This window comes from Sapajus apella, unplaced genomic scaffold (genome assembly GCF_009761245.1).
Source record: "Sapajus apella isolate SASKATOON/1434 unplaced genomic scaffold, GSC_monkey_1.0 scaffold16, whole genome shotgun sequence".
Lineage (NCBI taxonomy): Eukaryota > Metazoa > Chordata > Mammalia > Primates > Cebidae > Sapajus > Sapajus apella.
This window is the reverse complement of record NW_022436956.1, coordinates 21,198,931-21,217,217: the sequence shown is the minus strand read 5'-3', so window position 1 is coordinate 21,217,217 and position 18,287 is coordinate 21,198,931. Positions and strand designations below refer to the sequence as shown.

The window sequence follows — 18,287 nt, the reverse complement described above, 5'->3', positions numbered from 1 at the left end:
TTTTGAGATGGAGTTTCGCTCTTGTTACCCAGGCTGGAGTGCAATGGCGCAATCTCGGCTCACCACAACCTCCGCCTCCTGGGTTCAGGCAATTCTCCTGCCTCAGCCTCTGAGTAGCTGGGACTACAGGCACCCGCCACCATGCCCAGCTAATTTTTTGTAGTTTTAGTAGAGACGGGGTTTCACCATGTTGACCAGGATGGTCTCGGTCTCTCGACCTCGTGATCCACCCACCTCGGCCTCCCAAAGTGCTGGGATCACAGGCGTGAGCCACCGCGCCCGGCCCAAGAAAATAGTTTTCTAACTCTTTCTTCTTCCCCTGACGAAATAACATAAAATCAGATTCCTTAAGATAAGGAGAACATTATTATTCTTTTAAAGATGTAGGATTCCAACCTCTCAAAGCTGTAGAATATACTTGTCATTAGTCTATGTTAGATATGTAATCTTATTGAACATGGCAAATTTTCTTACAGAAATCTGAAAAAATGGCTGGGCACGGCGGCTCATGCCTGTAATACTAGCACTCTGAGAGGCCGAGGCAGGTGGATCACCTGCAGTCAGGAATTTGAGACCAGCCTGGCCAACGTGGCGAAACCCCGTCTCTGCTAAAAATACAAAAATTAGCTGGGTGTTGTGGCGAATGCCTGTAATCTCAGCTATTTGGGAGGCTGAAGAAGGAGAATTACTTGAACCTGGGAGGTGGAGGTTTTAGTGAGCCAAGATTGCACCACTGCACCCCAACCTGTGTGTCAGAAGTGAGACTCCATCTCAAAGGAAAAAAAAAAAAAGAAAAAAACCTGAAAAAACTCTGCATTCTCTCCCTCTAGTTTTACCCCTGTCTAGCATCTTACATTATCTTCTCCATGTTTTCAGTACAATGAACCTGGACCCCTGGTTGTTTCCTGCCTGTAAGTCATTCGTTCTGCTATTTCCCCTGACAAAGGTCTTTCTCTTCATTCTCCATCTGAAAAATATTGTAGTCCTTCGAGTCTCAGCTCCTAAAAGAATTTTTTTCTCCAAGGTGAGAGCATTTCCTTTAAATCCACTTACATCTCTGTGGATTTTCTTTTCCTTTTTTTTTTTTTTTTTTTTTTTTTTGAGACAGGGTGTCACTCTATCACCCAGGCTGGAGTACAGTGGTGTGACCTCAGCTCACTGCAACCTCCCAGGGTCAAGTGATCCTCCCACCTCAATCTCCCAAGTAGCTGGTATTACAGGTGTACCCCACCATACTGGGCTAATTCTTGTAGAGACTTGATTTCGCCATGCTGCCCAGGCTGGTCTCGAACGCCTGGCCTCAAGTGATCCACCCGCCTCAGCTTTCAAAAGTGCTGGGATTATAGGCGTGAGCCCCTGGGCCCAGCCAAGTCTGTGTATTTCTTAATGTACACAGTTATTTGTTAAAATGTTGAAATATGCCCTAACGTATTATATACTACTTGAGGAAAGGACTTCCTTATTTTCCATAACATGCAGCACTGTATATCTGATTTCCAAGACGTGGATTGATACTTGTCTAATGAATGAATGAATTAAAAAATATAAGGATCAATTCTAGTATTGTCTTTATAAATGGCTACTCTGAACATGCTTTGCAAATGTCTCTATTGCTTGTAGGTGGGATAAGCCTAAAGTTAGTTCCAGAGGCAGGGACAGTTCTGAAGGACTTGATAAAAATCACTCATAGATTCTGCACAGACAAGGACACTCCCAATGTGAATAGATAACTTGTTGGATGCATCTGCCAGCAGCTGAACTGCTGGCAACTTTTGTTTGGAATGAAGAGCTTTCAGCCCAGCACCTCGACTCCATTATAATGCTTTGCCTCCTGTTTTGTTTATATAAAAGACTACAGTCTTGTCTTAGAATTTCTGGGTATTATGAGTACCTTAGGGAAATCTGATTATAGAGATAATCTACTCAACAGTGAAGAGTTTCAATTTGTTTCTATTGAGTTTTGTCAATTCCGAGTCCCAGATACCTTTGTATTCCAGTCCATTGACTAGAGCCTCCCAGCCAGACGTTGAGGCATCTGTTTCTATAGTCTCCGGAACTGGAAAAGATAAATAAGAATGTAGGGGAATTATCTGTATATTTGCTAACCACCAATTTAGATCTAAATAGACTCCCTCTGTTAGGAAGACTAATGAATTCCAATTCTCTGAAATATCCTTTGCTTTTAACAAGCAAGATGGAAGGTATCTAAAGAAAAAAAAACAGGACGAGATACACAGAGGGAAAAGCTGTGAATAATGCCACCAGAGAACCAATTATGTTCACCAGCTGGCATTGAGAAACTTGTTTCCTTTGACAAAAAAAGATTTCAGTTTTAGCCTCAAAATACTTTTTGACATTGTGTTCTTCAGGGCTGAATGACGAATCCTCCCAACCACCCCCATAAAGTGTTAGAAAAAAATTCTTAACATCATTGTTATATGTAATGTGACAAAGCAATGGGCAAGAAGAGAAAAACAAGCTAAGGCATCAATATGGAAGTTAAGAAGAATCAACTGGATAAAATGATAGTGAAATGAAGCAGAGATTCTCCTCCCAGCCATATGACTGAATCAATGAGACACATTCACAGGGTATGACAATGATAAACAAACTGGTAAGAACATTGAATAGATATAAAAATGTATTTCTTGGGAAAGCACAGTCAACTACTATATTTCTCAGTGATACAAACTCTCAGTGATGCATTTTGAACGTTTTCTTCTTTCTGTTTGTGGGGAACCTCACTAATTGCAACCAAGTCTGAATGGAATCTTTTGGCTTTAGTGGGAGAGACATAATCTATTTCATGATCTCTCGGTTGGTAAAATTTGCAAAGAAGGCTGGGCACGGTGGCTCACACCTGTAATCCTACCAGTTTGGGAGGCCGAGGTGGGAGGACTGCTTGAGTCCAGGAACTTGAGACCAACCTGGGCAACATAGCACAAACCCGTCTCTACAAAAAATAATAATAAATTAATTAGCTAGGCATGGTGTTGCACATCTGTGGTCCCAGCTACTTGGGAGGCTGAAATGGGAGGATCACTTGGGCTTGAGAGGGTGAGGCTGCAGTGAGCTATGATTGTGCCACTGCACCCCAGCCTGGGAAACAAAGCAGGGCCTTGTCTCGGAAAAAAAAAAAAAAAAAAAAAAAAAAGCAAAGAAGTGGTGTCACCTAAATCCCAAGCTCTCATTAGAGTTTTTTCCCAACCACCAGGACTCCTGTTGAGCCAGTCTTGTCTGGGAGTCCCCTCTGGTCCATCTGGTCCAAGCTGTTCCTTGGGGAAATACTCACTTTTTATACCACTTTAAAACTTGCCTTTCCCAAGTATCTATTTAAATTCCATAAATATCTGTAGAGCAAATTCACTCCGGCCAGGCTTTGTTGAGCCACTAAAGTAGGGCGCCTATGTATCTGTGTGCTCCTAATGCCTTCTTCTTTCTCAAAGTGCATAGACATGCTTATTTAGTAGTAATTTGCTTTCTTGATTATAAAAAAGGGAAACTTGGCCGGGCACGGTGGCTCAAGCCTGTAATCCCAGCACTGTGGGAGGCCGAGGCGGGTGGATCACGAGGTCAAGAGATCGAGACCATCCTGGTCAACATGGTGAAACCCCGTCTCTACTAAAAATACAAAAAATTAGCTGGGCATGGTGGCGCGTGCCTGTAATCCCAACGACTCAGGAGGCTGGGTCAGGAGAATTGCCTGAACCCGGGAGGCGGAGGTTGCGGTGAGCCGAGATCATGCCATTGCACTCCAGCCTGGGTAACAAGAGTGAAACTCCGTCTCAAAAAAAAAAAAAAAAAAAAAAAAAGGGAAACTTAAAAAAGCTTCTTGTTTCTCTTTCAAATGATGCCACCCGGTGCAGAGTCACTGTGTTGTCTGTGTACTGCACAATTCTGTGAGTGCCATCAAATGGACTATAGCATCAGTGGTGCCTTCTGACTCCCTACACAACCCAAATTCTCCAGAGTAGTACATAGTCTTGACCCTGTGCACAAAGAATATGGATTTTTATGTGGCTGGATAATAGGACAATTAATTTAGCCTACCCAGTTCTGGGGAAGAAAACAGAGCTTTTATTTGATTTCATGCCATCAACTTCCTAAACACTGAAATTTGGTATTGTACTAAATATTACAGAAATACAAATGTTATCTAAGTGACTCTTCAGCTTTGACCCTAAATCAGCAAGGGAAATGTTTCACAATTTTTTTTTTTTTTTTTTTTTTTTTTTTTTTGAGACAATCTCACTTTTTCGCCAGGCGCCAGGCTGGAGTGCAGCGGCGCAATCTCGGCTCACTGCAATCTCTGCCTCCAGGGTTCAAGCAATTTTCCTGCCTCAGCCTCCCGAGTAGCTGGGACTACAGGCGAGCACCACCACGCCCAGCTAATTTTTGTATTTTTTAGTAGAGACTAGGTTTCACCATGTTGGTCAGGATGGTGTCGATCTCTTGGCCTCAAGATCCACCCGCCTCGGCCTCCCAAAGTGCTAGGATTACAGGCGTGAGCCACCGCGCCCGGCCTACACTTTTTTTTTTTTAAGACAGAGTCGTGCTCTGTCACTCTGGCTGGAGTGCAGTGGCACCATCTCGACTCACTGCCACTTCTGCTTCCCGGATTCAAACGATTCGTCTGCCTCAGCCTCCCTAGTAGCTGGGTTTACAGGCTTCCGCCACCATGCCCAGCTAATTTTCGTATTTTAGTAGAGACGGGGTTTCGCCATGTTGGCCAGGCTGGTCTTATACATTTCATTTCATATTTCTTTATCTTGTGTTTTTTTTAAAAATCCTTTTATTCTCTTTTATGGATGCAGTTTTTAGTGATGGATTATACATGGAAAGAAATGAAAAAAATGAGTTCAAGGAGAGTTCTTTAATAGTATGCATCAGCCTTCTTAAAAATTTACTGGAAATGTCTTCAAAAATGGTTTTCCTTTTCTTTATTAATACATTTTTAAAAATAGCAGTTTTTTGAGATTTAATTCAACGACAAAATTCACCGATTTAAAGTATACAACTCAGTGTTTTTTAGTACATTCAGAGTTATGCAACCATCACCACCATCTAATTTCAGAACATTTTTATCACCTCAAAAAGAAGCCCTGTATCCATTAGCAGTCACACCCCACATTCCACCCCAGCAGCTGTAGGCAAACACTCATCTACTTTTTGTTTCTATAGATTTGCCTGTTCCAGACATATTATATAAATGGAATTGCACAATAAATGGCCTCTTAGGACTGACTTCTTTCATGTAGCATGCTTTCAAAGTTCATACATGTTGTAGCATGCATCAGTATTCTTTAATTTTTATTGCTGTATAATCAATTGTATGGATATATCACATTTTGTTTATGCACTCATCAGTCAATAGACGTTTGTGTTGGTTTCATTTTTTAACTATCACAAATAACGTGGCTATGAATATTTTTATACAGGTTGTTTGTGTGGACTTATGTCTTCAGTTTTCGTGGTTATATACTTATGAGTAGAATTATTGCATTATGTGATAAATATACGTTTAACCTTTTGAGTAAATACTAGACTGCTTTTTTTTGAGACAGTCCCACTCTGTTACCCAGGCTGGAGTGCAGTGGCATGATCTTAGCTTACTGCAACCTCCAGCTCTCGGGTTTGAGCAATCTCGTGCCTCAGCCTCCGGAGTAGCTGGGATTACAGGCGTGCACCACCATGCCTGACTAATTTTGGTATTTTTAGTAGAGACGGGGTTTCGCCATGTTGGCCAGCCTGGTCTCAAACTCCTGACCTCAGTTGATCCGTCTGCCTTGGACTCCCAAAGTGCTGGGATTACAGGCGTGAACCACTGCACCCAGCCCAGACTGCTTTTCAAAGTGGCTGACTCACTTAATACTCCTACCCGCAATGTTTGAGGGCTCCAACTTCTCTACATCCTTGCCAACATTTGTTATTGTCTATCTTTTTAATTTTAATGGTCTTAGTGAGGATACAGTCGTATCTCACTGTGGTTTTGATTTGCAGTTTCCTGGTGACTAATGATGTTGAGCACCTTTTCCTGTGCTTATTGGCCATTTGTATATCTCCTTAGGAGAAATATATAGCCAAATCCTTTACCCATTTTGTATTATCATTTTTACTTGTGACAAAATACACAATATAAAATTTATCATCTTTAAGCATACAGTTCAGTGGCACTAAGTACATTCACATTCCCGTGTTACCATCACCATGATCTGGTCTCCAGAACTCCTTTCATTTTGCAAAACTGAAACTCTTTTTTTCTTCTTTTCAAGCATTCTTTGCATCTTTCATTACTACTGAGGTTAAACATTTTCACGTGATTACTGGACATTCATATTTCTTTGTGAGACAGGTTGGTAATTTAAAAAATAATACTAATGTTTTTTCCTGATTATAATATACTTATTGTAGATATGTAGAGAATATAGAAGAGTATAAGACTATAGAGGAAAATATTCACATAATTCAAATCATAAAGACAAACATTGCTGCTAATTATTTTCACTTTTCTCTGCACATGTTTTCTTGTAGAACTGATATTCTGGACAAATGTGTTTTACAGTATATGTTCCTTCCCTCCCTCCCTCCCTCCCTTCCTCCCTTCCTTCTTTCCCTCCCTCCCTCCTTCCCTTCCTCCTTCCTTCCCTCCCTCCTTCCTTCCTTCCTTCCTTCCTTCCTTCCTTCCCAGAATCTCACTCTGTTACCCAGGCTGGAGAGCAGCGGCTTGATCTCAGCTCACTACAACCTCGGCCTCCCCAGTTCAAGTGATTTTCCTGCCTCAGCCTCCCAAGTAGCTGGGATGACAGGCACATGCCACCATGCCTGGCTCATGTTTGTATTTTTAGCAGAGATAATGTTTCACCATGTTGGCCAAGTTGATTTTAAACTCCTGATTTCAGGTGATCCGCCAGCCATGGTCTCCCAAAGTGCTGGGATTACAGGCATGAGCCACTGTGCCTGGCCCTGTTTTTTTTTTTTTTTTTTTGTAAAATTAAATTTAATTTCATTTTAATTTCCAGGATACATGTACAGAATGTGCAGGTTTGTTGCATAGGTAAATGTGTGTCATGGTTTGCTGTACCTATCAACCCATCACCTAGGTATTAAGCCCAGCATGCATTAGCTATTTTTCTTGATGCTGTCCCTCCCCAAACCCCCACCCTGACAGGCCCCAGTGTGTGTTGTTCCCCTTCCTGTGTCCTTGTGTTCTCATTGTTTAGCTCCCACTTATAAGTGAGAACATGCAGTGTTTGGTTTTCTGTTCCTACGTTAGTTTGCTGAGGATAATGGCTTCCAGCTCCATCCATGTCCCTGCAAAGGACATGATCTTGTTCCTTTTTATGACTGCATGGTATTCCATGGTGTATAGGTAGCACATTTTCTTTATCCAGTCTATCATTGATGGTTATTGGGGTTGATTTCATGTTTTTGCTATTGTGAACAGTGAAAATTGAAACATTTTACCCATTCAATGACAACTTTCCCTTTCTCCACCCCAGCAACTAATTCTACTTTCTGTCTCTATGAATTTCATTACTCTAGGTACCACATTTAAGTGGAATCAGGCAGTATTTTTCCTTTTGTGACTGGCTCATTTCACTTAGCATCATGTTCTCAAGGTTCATCCATGTCGTAACATGTGTGAGAATTTCCTTCCTCTCTAAGGCTGAATAATATTCCAGTTTATGTATAGTCCACATTTTGCTTACCTATTTATTTGTTGATGGACACTTGTGTTGTTTCTACCCCTTGGCTATTGTGAATAATGTTTCTGTGAACATGGGTGTATAAATATCTGTCCAAGTCCCTGCTTTCAGTTCTTTTGGGTATGTACCCAGAAATGGAATTGTTGGATTATATGATAATTTCATCTTTAACTTTTTAAGGAAGTGCCATACTGTTTTCTGCAGCAGCTGAGCCATTTTACATTTCCATCAACAATGCACAAGAGTTCCAGTTTCTCCCCATCCTCACCAGCACTTGCTATTTTTTGCTTTTTTAAAAACAGTAGCCATTCGAATGAGTGAGGTGGTATCTCATTGTGGTTTTGATGATTTGCATTTCCTTAACGATTAGTGATTGTATTAGAAAGTTCAGGCTGCCATAACAAATACCACAGACTAGGTGGCAGAAACAACAGAAATTTATTTCTCACAGTTCTGGAGGTTGAGGGTCCAACATCAGGTTCTGGCTGATTTGGTTCTTGGTGAGAGCCCACTTTCTGGCTTCCAGATGGCCTCCTTTTCACTGTATACTCACATGGTAGAGAGAAATCTTTCTCTCTTCCTTTTCTTATAAGGCCACCAATCCTATAAGATGAGGGTCCTATCCCTATGACATCATTTAACCTTAATTACTCACTCTAAGTCCCGTCTCCAAATATGGACAAGTTGGAAGTTAGGGTTTCAAAAAACGAGTTTTAGGGAAACACAATTTGGCCCATAGCAGTGACGCTGAGCATCTTTTCATGTGCTTATTGGTCATTTGTATATCTACTTTAGAGAGATGTCTATTCAAGTCTCTTGCCCATTTTTAAAAAGGGCTGCTTGTCTTTTGTTGTTGTTGAGTTGCAGGAGCTCTTTATATTCTGGATACAAACCTCTTAGCAGATATGTGATTTGCAATATTTTCTCCCATCTGTGGGTTGTCTTTTTCATCTCTTGATGGTGTTCTTTAAAGCACAAGAGTTTTTAATTTTGATGAGGTCTCATTTTTATTTTTATTGTCATGTCTAGGAAATCATTGCCTAATTCAAAGTCATGAAGATTTACTTACTCCTATGGTTTAAGAGTTTTATATTCTAAGCCCTTATATTTGGGTATGTGATTCATTTTGAGTTAATGTTTATATACAGTGTGAGATATCCCTTTTCTTTTAATTCCTAAGAACATTGGAGTTTCAGAATGTTCTTTACTAGATTAGATATGAAAAAATTGGTGAGTTTTTTTTTTCTTTTTTTTTTTTTCAGAGACTCTCTTTGTTACTCAGGCTGGAGTGCAGTGGCACAAATATGACTCACTGCAGTCTTGACCTCCTGGACTCAAGCAATCCTTTCACCTCCGCCTCCCAAGTAGCTGGGGCCACTAGGTGTGTGCCACCACACCTGGCTAATTTTTAACTTTTTTTGTACATGCAGGGTCTCACTGTGTTGCTCAGGCTGGTCTCAAACTCCTGGGATCAGGCACTCCTTCTGTCTTGGCCTCACAAAATGCTGGGATCATAGGCATGAACCACCATGGCCAGCCAGGAGGGTGTTTTAAATTGCTGGTTTTATTTCAGACCTGGGAAATCACATCTATTATATCATCTAAAATATGCTTCATTTATGATAAGCTCATTCAGCCTGTTTTATAAGCAGAGAAATCCAAACATACGGTAATGTAACAGGAATGGCTGCCAATTACAGTTGAGCTAACATTCATTGACAAATTATGAATAATATCTTGATTACAAATCAAAGCTTGGTCTCATCTTTTTAGCCCAAAATTGACTAAGACTACATAACATTTTTTAGTCTGATTAATGGTAGCATAACTAATTAGAGTGGAAAGAGATTAGCAAATCATTCAAGATGTCAAAGGCAGGCAAAGTGCCATTTTGTCATAGATAATATAGTAAAGCTCACAGCGACAGCTGTGCATGGTAAGAACCGAGACTACCTAGGTATTGAAGAGTCTAGGTAATGTTTTTAATATCAGCATTATTTGGTTAGATTTGATTTTCTTCCTCTGAATTGCCATACTACTGAATTGGCCTTTGATTTATTGACAATCTAGGATTTGGTGTTGATTTTCTTTTTGCTTTGCAGGATGCAGAGAATCAAATATTAAAGACGAGTGTATGGTACCGAGAGGTAAATAATTATTTTTCCTTCTAAACATACAGGACTCCTGATCTGAATTTGCTGCAAAATATAATTATTTAAGAAATAGGTATTATCTTTGCATTTATAGTTCCTTAGATCTGCAGCAGACCTAATTTATTATAATTCATTTAGGATGTATGGCCCTGGTTTCTAGTTGGGACTACCATCTTTAGGATTCAGGTGGGATGTCTCTCTCCTAACAGATAAAACCAAGAGCCTGATAAATTGGATTATTAATCACATGTCTCTTTAGTTCTTTATTGAGGCAGACGTTGCTCCATTTTGATACTTTTTTTTTTTTTTTTTTTTTTGCTACTCCTAACAGGTCTGGAATGATGAATTTTTATCCTGGAACTCCAGCATGTTTGATGAGGTTAGAGAGATCTCCCTTCCTCTAAGTGCCATCTGGGCCCCCGATATCATCATCAATGAGTTGTAAGTGTGCCAGTGTGTATTTCTGTGGGGTTTAGACTGCTTGGAATAGTCAGGCCAGTTGCTGCTTACGTTCAGTCAGTGTTGCTAATTTTTGCTTCTCAAGCTGAAGGGGAACATATTGTTGGGAGTATTCAGGTTAGAAGTGCCGTGTGTTGTCATTATTTAAGATACAGATCTGGTTACTAATGTTGAGGTTACCCATTACGTCTATGTCGTTATAGCAGCAAATGAGTTAACTTATGAGGCTGTCACTGAAAAGCTCCTCTTTGCCAGGGTGAATCATCTCATGGAAAATGCAATTCTGTTTCTGCAGGGCTAGGCTGGTCCCGGGTCTCATGGTCACTACCATCTCCTAATCAGCTTGTCTATGTTTTGAAATGACTAACGTCCTCTCTGTGACAACAAGTTCTCTTGTGTTTCATGTAGTGTGGACATTGAAAGATCCCCTGACCTTCCCTATGTTTATGTGAACTCATCTGGGACCATTGAGAACTCTAAGCCCATCCGGGTGGTCTCCGCATGCAGTTTAGAGACATACGCTTTTCCATTTGATGTCCAGAATTGCAGCCTAACCTTCAATAGCATTTTGCATACAGGTAAACCACAAGAGATACACATCAATGCTAGGTTGGTGCATGTAGGTGAAATGATATTATATTATCTTCAGGTCTATTTTAGTCTTGCAGATAATTGGCTATTTAAAAATCAAAATCTCTTCTTGCAGTTTTTTTGGCTCTGCTGTAATTCAGGCCGAGTATGATGCTGTAGCCCACTGCTGCAGTTGTTCTGGAAACACAATGTTAGGCCTCCACTGCCAGGGATAATGTTATACAAATCTCAGGCAAGCTCCATCATTCTATAGAGAGTGGATTCCAAGCCTTAAATGACTTGAATAATTTCATTCCCCTTTCCTACCGTCTAATTCAAATAAGGCCAATGAGACTGTGCCTAGAGGGGGCAGGAGAAAAAGGAATTCAAATTGGGAGAAATTTGAATTTGGGAAAGTGGGTTGATGTTGGCATCTCTTTCTCTCTGGGAAAGTCAATTGTTCCTGTTGTTTGCAGTGGAAGATGTAGACCTGGCCTTTCTGAGGAGCCCAGAAGACATTAAGCATGACAAAAAGGCGTATTTGAATGACAGTGAGTGGGAACTTCTTTCCGTGTCCTCCGCATACAGCATCCTGCAGAGCAGCACTGGAGAATTTGCACGGATTCAGTTTAATGTAGGTTCTTTCCTTCCTGTCCCTGTTGCCTGCTTCTCCACAGCCTTTGGCCTTGTCTCTTGGGCCGAGGAATATCTGCTCTATTGCATGTTCTCATTCATTATCACTCAAGAACAGGGACTTCAGCGGGCTCTGAATATCCACCCGCATTCCAGCATCTCAAGAGCAGAGATTCAGTGGGAGATGCTGGGCCCCTGCAGGATAACACGAGAGGAGGGTATTCAGACATCAGAGGCCTGAAGCACCCTCTGCAGCAGGAGGTATTTCAACACATACTCACATTCTGGCTTCTAACTGCTACTCAGGGAAAACACAGACAAACCCACACACAACAACAACAACAAATGGGAAGACTTTCTCATCAACATTATTGTCCTATTTTTTTAAATTGAGTAAATTATCAACTAATTCCAGATGCAGATACATAATATGATAATATTATTAACTTGAATATCTTAAGGGATTAGCCGATAAGATCCAGAGAGACCACTGGTAGCTTCTGAATCAGAGGCAACAATTACTCCCCTCAAAATTATGGTGGGAATCCACACTTCTCTGATGCACCCCTGGGAATGCCCTAGGCTGCATTGTTCATAGGGAAATTTGTCCGGCATGAAATTGGAGAATGGTAGGATGCAGGAGAATGAAGCCTGCTGATTTGTACTCAGGGGCAGCCATTCTCCCTTCTTTGGCTCCCTAGGAAACTGTTCTGACGTGTGGTCGCAGCAAGTTTCACACAACTGGTAAGCTACATCATTAGTATTCAGCAGTGCATTCTTCTTTTCTGCAAAAAAGTCAGCTAGTGGTGGTGATGAGGGGAGGGTGGTCCTTCATGCCAAGTAATGGATTCAGTTGAAAAACAGAAACCACAGGTAGGTCAGAATTGCACACAAGATGAATTATCCTAAAAACATATCTTTGGAATAAGAAGGAAAATTTAGAGTAAAGTGCTGTGGTACAATGGATATACTAAGGGGCGGTGATGAAATTAACTATTATTGGCCGAGTGCAGTGGCTCACACCTATAATCCCAGAACTTTGGGAGGCCAAGGCGGGTGGATCGTTTGAGGTCAGGAGTTCGAGACCAGCCTGGCCAACATGGTAAACCTTGTCTTTACTAAAAATTAAAAAATTTGCCAGGCGTAATGGTATGCACCTGTAATCCCAGATACTTGGGAGGCTGAGGCATGAGAATTACTTGAACCTGGGAGGTGGAGGTTGCAGTGAGCCAAGATCCCAGCACTGCACTCCAGCCTGGAGGACAGAGCAAGACTCTGTCTCAAAAAACAAACAAACAAACAAACAAACAAACAATTATTGAGGTTACAAGTATCCCTCCATTGGTTAAAGGTGTATACAGCTTTCCAGCAAGGCTCTTGTTAAATCTGGGCCTCTGAGACACAGTCGTAGTTTGAACCTGAGTGATGTATAATGCTGGCTAGTAGCTAACTGCAACTCATACCCTCCTGCTGGTGGGCTTTGGGTTCTTGCCTAGAATTCTGCTTGGTTTTAACTTGCATTGTGGCCTGTTTGTCCACTTTTCTTGTGAGGAAAAGGGAAGGAAAGCAAGCAAGCTTTTTTTTTTTTTTAAATTTCAATGAGTTTCTTGGCTAGGAGTAAACACCTCATTAATTTTAAAGATATCAGCCTGCAAACATTATTAATGCAGCCCGAATAATGGAGAGCATTAAAGGGAAATGTGAAGGAGTAGCACATGCAAGGTGGAACACAGTCACCTACCAGGCGCTCCTGAGAACACTGCACACACCATTACCTACACTACACGAAGGAGACAAACACGGGCGAGAGACGGGGCAGGTAAACAAGGGCGTGTGCTTGCATGCACAAGCACACATGTGCACACGCACACACACACATTCTCTCTCTCTCCATAGAGCAGCTAATATTTGTAGTTACATGTCACCCTCCTTCATCCTAAATGTTGATTCGTTCATAGCAGCTGAAGGTTTTCTGTATACTATCTCCATTTTAATTATGATGAACAGAGACAGATAAAAGTTTGTTTAATGGAGGGGAGGCATCCCTGGATCTCAGAACCATGGTCTGGTTCCTCTGCTCTCCTCATTGCCATGCTTCCTCCCTGGGCACGTGTTGAAGTGGAAGTGTGCTGGAGGCAGGTGTGATTTGATTTCATGCTCTTGGAACATTTCCATGGGTCCCTCTGCCCTAAGGGTGAATGTGGGTTATCTGTAGCAAGGCTGGCTTCTGCCTGTCCTCAGGAGCACAGTAGGGAGAGAATCCTGAGTAGAGTCATATTTGGTGGGGCAGGAATTCAGATTCAGGAGCAATTCTGTAGCTTTAGAAAGACTAAAAGTGGATTCAGGGACAATCACGGTTCTCTGCTTCCCAACCACGTTCAGTCTCCATGGCTCCCCATTTCTGCTCTGTGCACGGTGCCCAGGCTCATTGTATTCTCTTACTCCATACCAGACATCCCACTCTGAACTTATCAACCAAGTCACCTGGGTTTTCTTTAATAGCCCTTGGCCAATGATGTGAAATTCAGGGCCTGATTCTGTGTCAACACTGGGCCTGCCAGGGTCCTGATAGCAAAAGACCATTTCCTCTTAATCTAATTGCCAACTGCGTCTCAGTCCAGGCTGCCCAGCAGGAGGTTGGGGACAGGTAGGGCAGGCAGGAGAAGCAATGATCTATTCTAAGTTCATCATTGCCCTTGGCCTGAGGTACACTGCTGCCATTTATACTAGATCAAGTCCTCCGGATGCCCCATGAGTTTCAGCTAATATGCAATCATAGCTGCCGACTTCGGGACATGAATTGTTTATCAGAGGACGCCATGGATGCTTTGGAGTCAGGCTACATTCCACAGGGGGCCCAGAACACAGGCACTTCTTCCTACAAAAATGTCTGTGTGCCACCTGGGACTTGGTCCAGCAGCCATGGGAGGGGAGGTTTCCTCCAATATGTTATTGGAGGTGCTGGTTCCCAGAAACAGTAGGGTGAGCTTTTGATTCTGCATGGCAGTTTTTTTTTCTTTGTCTTTAAAGAATGAGGGTAGAAGTGGGAGGAGGCAGGAATACAATTTAGAAACTCGTGTTGGATGGAAAAGGGTGGACAGCTGTGGAAACTAAACCAAGCCCAACCACGGATATCTTCACACCAAGTAAAGTGTTCATTTGGGCAGGAATTGGGGTGCCCACAGGGTGTCCTAGAAAATGCAAAGGGACATTTGGGAAAGAAAGTCACTCCATTTAGCCTCTTTTTCTCTTATAATTTTCCTTTCTAGATTAGGTAGAGTAACTTTGTTGAGATAGTTATTGAATGCAGCTCATAAACTTGACAGAAGATCCAGATCCTTCTAAATGCCAGCAGATCATATGAGAGAGAGACAGAGAGAATTTAGAGTCCTAGATATTTTTTCTGGGTCACTCAAGTGATTTGGGAATCACAGACTGACTTCCTGCTAATCCAGCACAGCCCATAGTCCAGATGCAAGCAACTCTGACTCCGGTGCCTAAATGGCAGCAACTTTCCTGTTCTTTCAGAGTTGGGAATGCTGGGAGGGGCTTTGGAGAGGAGGAAAATGGGCTTCTGTATGAAGCGGAGTCTGGGAGTCAAAATTCCAACTATGTCATAAAGACGGTCATGCAAAATTGAGTACTGGTGGGGTCTACCATCAAGGAGGCAATTAGAGGCTAACCTTGGGGCCTATTCCATCTCCAAGGAGCTCTCCACACACACATTCTGAATTAGATTCATCTCTTTCATTAACATCAATAGGCTCCAAATACCTTTGTGTACTTATTATTACCTGGCTTTAATGGATAATGAAATTGTGGCATAATATTGCTAACACCTGAAGGGTGTCTAATGGGGAACATGGACTGAAACTAAAGTGCTTTTTCTTCCCTTTCTGTGGAATTTAAAGGCACCAGCTCCTTTAGTCCATTAGAAATGATGGTCTGTGGGTAGGGGCAGTTTTGCAGAGAGCAGTGTCTCACTGAGCAGGTGACATGCCTTCTCCTCAGCAGAAGCAGGAGTCACTGCTTCTTGCATGATCTGCAGAGAGGCAGCCCTGAGAAAGACTGACCTCAAGAGGATAGCCCCTCTTTGGGCTAACTCCACACTCCCATTGCATTGGAACTAAAAGTAGCATTACGACCAGACTCCGGTACAATTTGGTGAACATCTTTAGAGTTCTTATCATGTGCCAGGGTCCATGGTGAACACTTAGGACATAAAGATGAATAAATGAAGGCTCCTGACAGCTATGACAGATCCCAAAAATCTGCCCAGGGAGACATAATAGCACTAATCACAAAGCTGAGCACTTACTCTATGCCAGGCACCATTTTAAGAGTTTGTACCTGTAATTGTCACATCCCCAGGAGATGGGTGCTCCAAGCATCTGCAATTTTACAAATAGATGAATTCAGGTGCAGAGAAGTTAAGTAACTTACAGGAGGCTTCAAGGTGACTGGTGGAGCCTGGACTTGAACCCAGGCAACTTGACTCCAGAAACTATATGCCTAATCCTATATCATGCTGATACACAACTAAAGGCAGTGCAGAAGGTTCCAGTCCGTTCTTTGTCATTCGTCCACTGTGCATTACTGGGCCAGTCATGTGTATTGGTGTTACAAGGCTACCCTAACACAGTGCCCCAAACTGGGTGGCTCAAAACGACAGAAGCACATGTTCTTGCAGTTGTGCAGGCTGTAAATCTGAAATCAAGACTTGGGCAGGGTTAGATTCTTCTGGGCATTCTGCTCCTTGCCTGTCCGCTGGCCCCTGGTGGTTGCCAGGAACACGTGATGTTCCTTGGCTGGTAGATGCACCTCTGCCTCCATCTTCAAGCAGCCTTCTTGTGTGTCTCTTCTCTTCTTATCATAACTCCAGTCACATCGGACTAAGAGCCCACCCTACTCCCGTGTGACCTCATGTTACTCTAATGCATCTTCAGTGATCTCATTTCCAAATAAGGTCGCCTTCTGAGGTTCCGGGAAAGACATGAATTCTTGGGGGCCCTTTTCAACCTAGTAGAGACTGCCACGCGAGATTCACTTCTGCTCCATGTGTTAAATACATCCAGCTCCATCCCAACATCCCCCAAAGTTTAACCTAGCATAATTCCAGTGTCAACTCTAAGTCCAAAATATCGTCTAAATATAAACTCGAAAAGTCCCAAGTCTCATTGTTTAGATTAGCTAAAGCAGGTATGGACCCCGATTATGGCCCATTCTGGGGCAAAATTTCTCTCCCTCAACAGATTTGTGAAACACTCAATCATCAGAATCTGGTTCCTGATCCTACAAGATGGGGTAAGGGCAGGGAACTGTCTTATTAATGGTACTAATTTCAGTATTTAGGATAGTACCAGACAGCCTCTTCAAGCTCAATTAATGTTTATTGAACAAAGGAGTAAAGGGCTCTGTTGATCTAATGAGATAAACAACAAACTTCTGAAAACTATGTGATGAAATTAGAGTTTCTTTAGGCTGCACTGGGTTTGCAGAGAAATTAATCCTAGCCTGGCGTAGTGGCTTATGCCTTAATCCTGGCACTTTGGGAGGCAGAGGCAGGAGTTCAAGAGCAGCCTGACCAACATCACAAAACCAGTCTCTACTAAAAATACAAAAATCAGCTGGACATGGTGGCAGGCGCCTGTAATCCCAGCTACTCAGGAGGCTATCTAGTTTTATGATTCTATAAGGCCAAAAAAGTCCAGAGATGTCTTTGTTTTATGTTACAGCAGAAGCTAATTGTCCACCCTTGTCCCTAAGTCTTTTCCCTCTGCCTTCATTTACTGTTGACATCCAGTGAGAACGATCTTTCTGAAAGGGTCAGCTATGTAATATGCAGGGCTTAGTGAAAAATGAAAATGCAGGACCCCTGATTCAAACAGTATTAAGAATTTCAAAATAGCACCAGTGGAGCACTAAACCAAGTGCAGGGTCCTTTCAAGAGCAGGCTCTGTATGACTACACAGGCTGCATATCCGGGAAGCCCGCCTACCTCCTAACCTCTCAGCTCTTCCCACACCTCTTCCTCAGCTGATTTCTCGGGGAACATGTGTTCTGATAAAGCTGTGCTTTCTTGGAAATCAGGGACCTTGAGGGGCCGCACCACCCATGTCCGGCTCTGTCCCAGACTTAGATTTGCTGTCATATCAGCCTTTGGGTAGAGAGGTGTCATCTCAGCTTGACATACGGACATCACAGCTTGACAGAGGTGTTCTTGACATAGGGACATTCTTTAGAGCGCAGAGCTGCTCATCTCAGTGGTACCCAAGACTTTCAGCAAGGCAAAAGCAAACTGCTTTTTGAAAAAGGAGGAAATTGAGGCATGGAGGGGTTGACTATATCACCCAGGAGGACTTAAACTAGCACGTGCAGGCATCTGGAATTGAGCGGCTCTGGAGCTCTGACTCCTTGATTTTTTTTTTTTTGAGACAGTCTTATTCTGTTGCCTAGGCTACAGTGCAGTGTTACGATCTCGGCTCACTGCAACTTCCACTTCCCTGGTTCAAGCCATTCTTCTGCCTCAGCCTCCTGAGTAGCTGGGATTACAGGCATGTGCCACCACGCCTGGTTGATTTTTGTATTTTTAGTAGAGATGGGCTTTGACTATGTTGGTCAGGCTGGTCTCAAACACCTGACCTCAAGTGATCTACCGTCTCGGCCTCCCAAAGTGCTGGGATTGCAGGCGTGAGCCACCACGCCCATCCTGTCTTCTTGATTTTGAGTCTGGGCTCTTTCTGCTTAACCAACATGACTTCTTGTA

The 18,287-nt window shown here is 42.5% G+C and overlaps 1 protein-coding gene across 1 annotated transcript in view; it reads left to right on the top strand.

Moving 5' to 3' along the window:
* The window catches only part of HTR3B (5-hydroxytryptamine receptor 3B), a 40,781-nt gene that overhangs the window by 16,757 nt on the left and 5,737 nt on the right, over positions 1 to 18,287 (top strand). The window contains exons 3-6 of the mRNA XM_032285484.1: positions 9,809 to 9,853; positions 10,191 to 10,300; positions 10,727 to 10,896; positions 11,365 to 11,522. Of these exons, the coding sequence (XP_032141375.1) occupies positions 9,809 to 9,853; positions 10,191 to 10,300; positions 10,727 to 10,896; positions 11,365 to 11,522 (483 nt within the window). The remainder of the gene's footprint in view (positions 1 to 9,808; positions 9,854 to 10,190; positions 10,301 to 10,726; positions 10,897 to 11,364; positions 11,523 to 18,287) is intronic.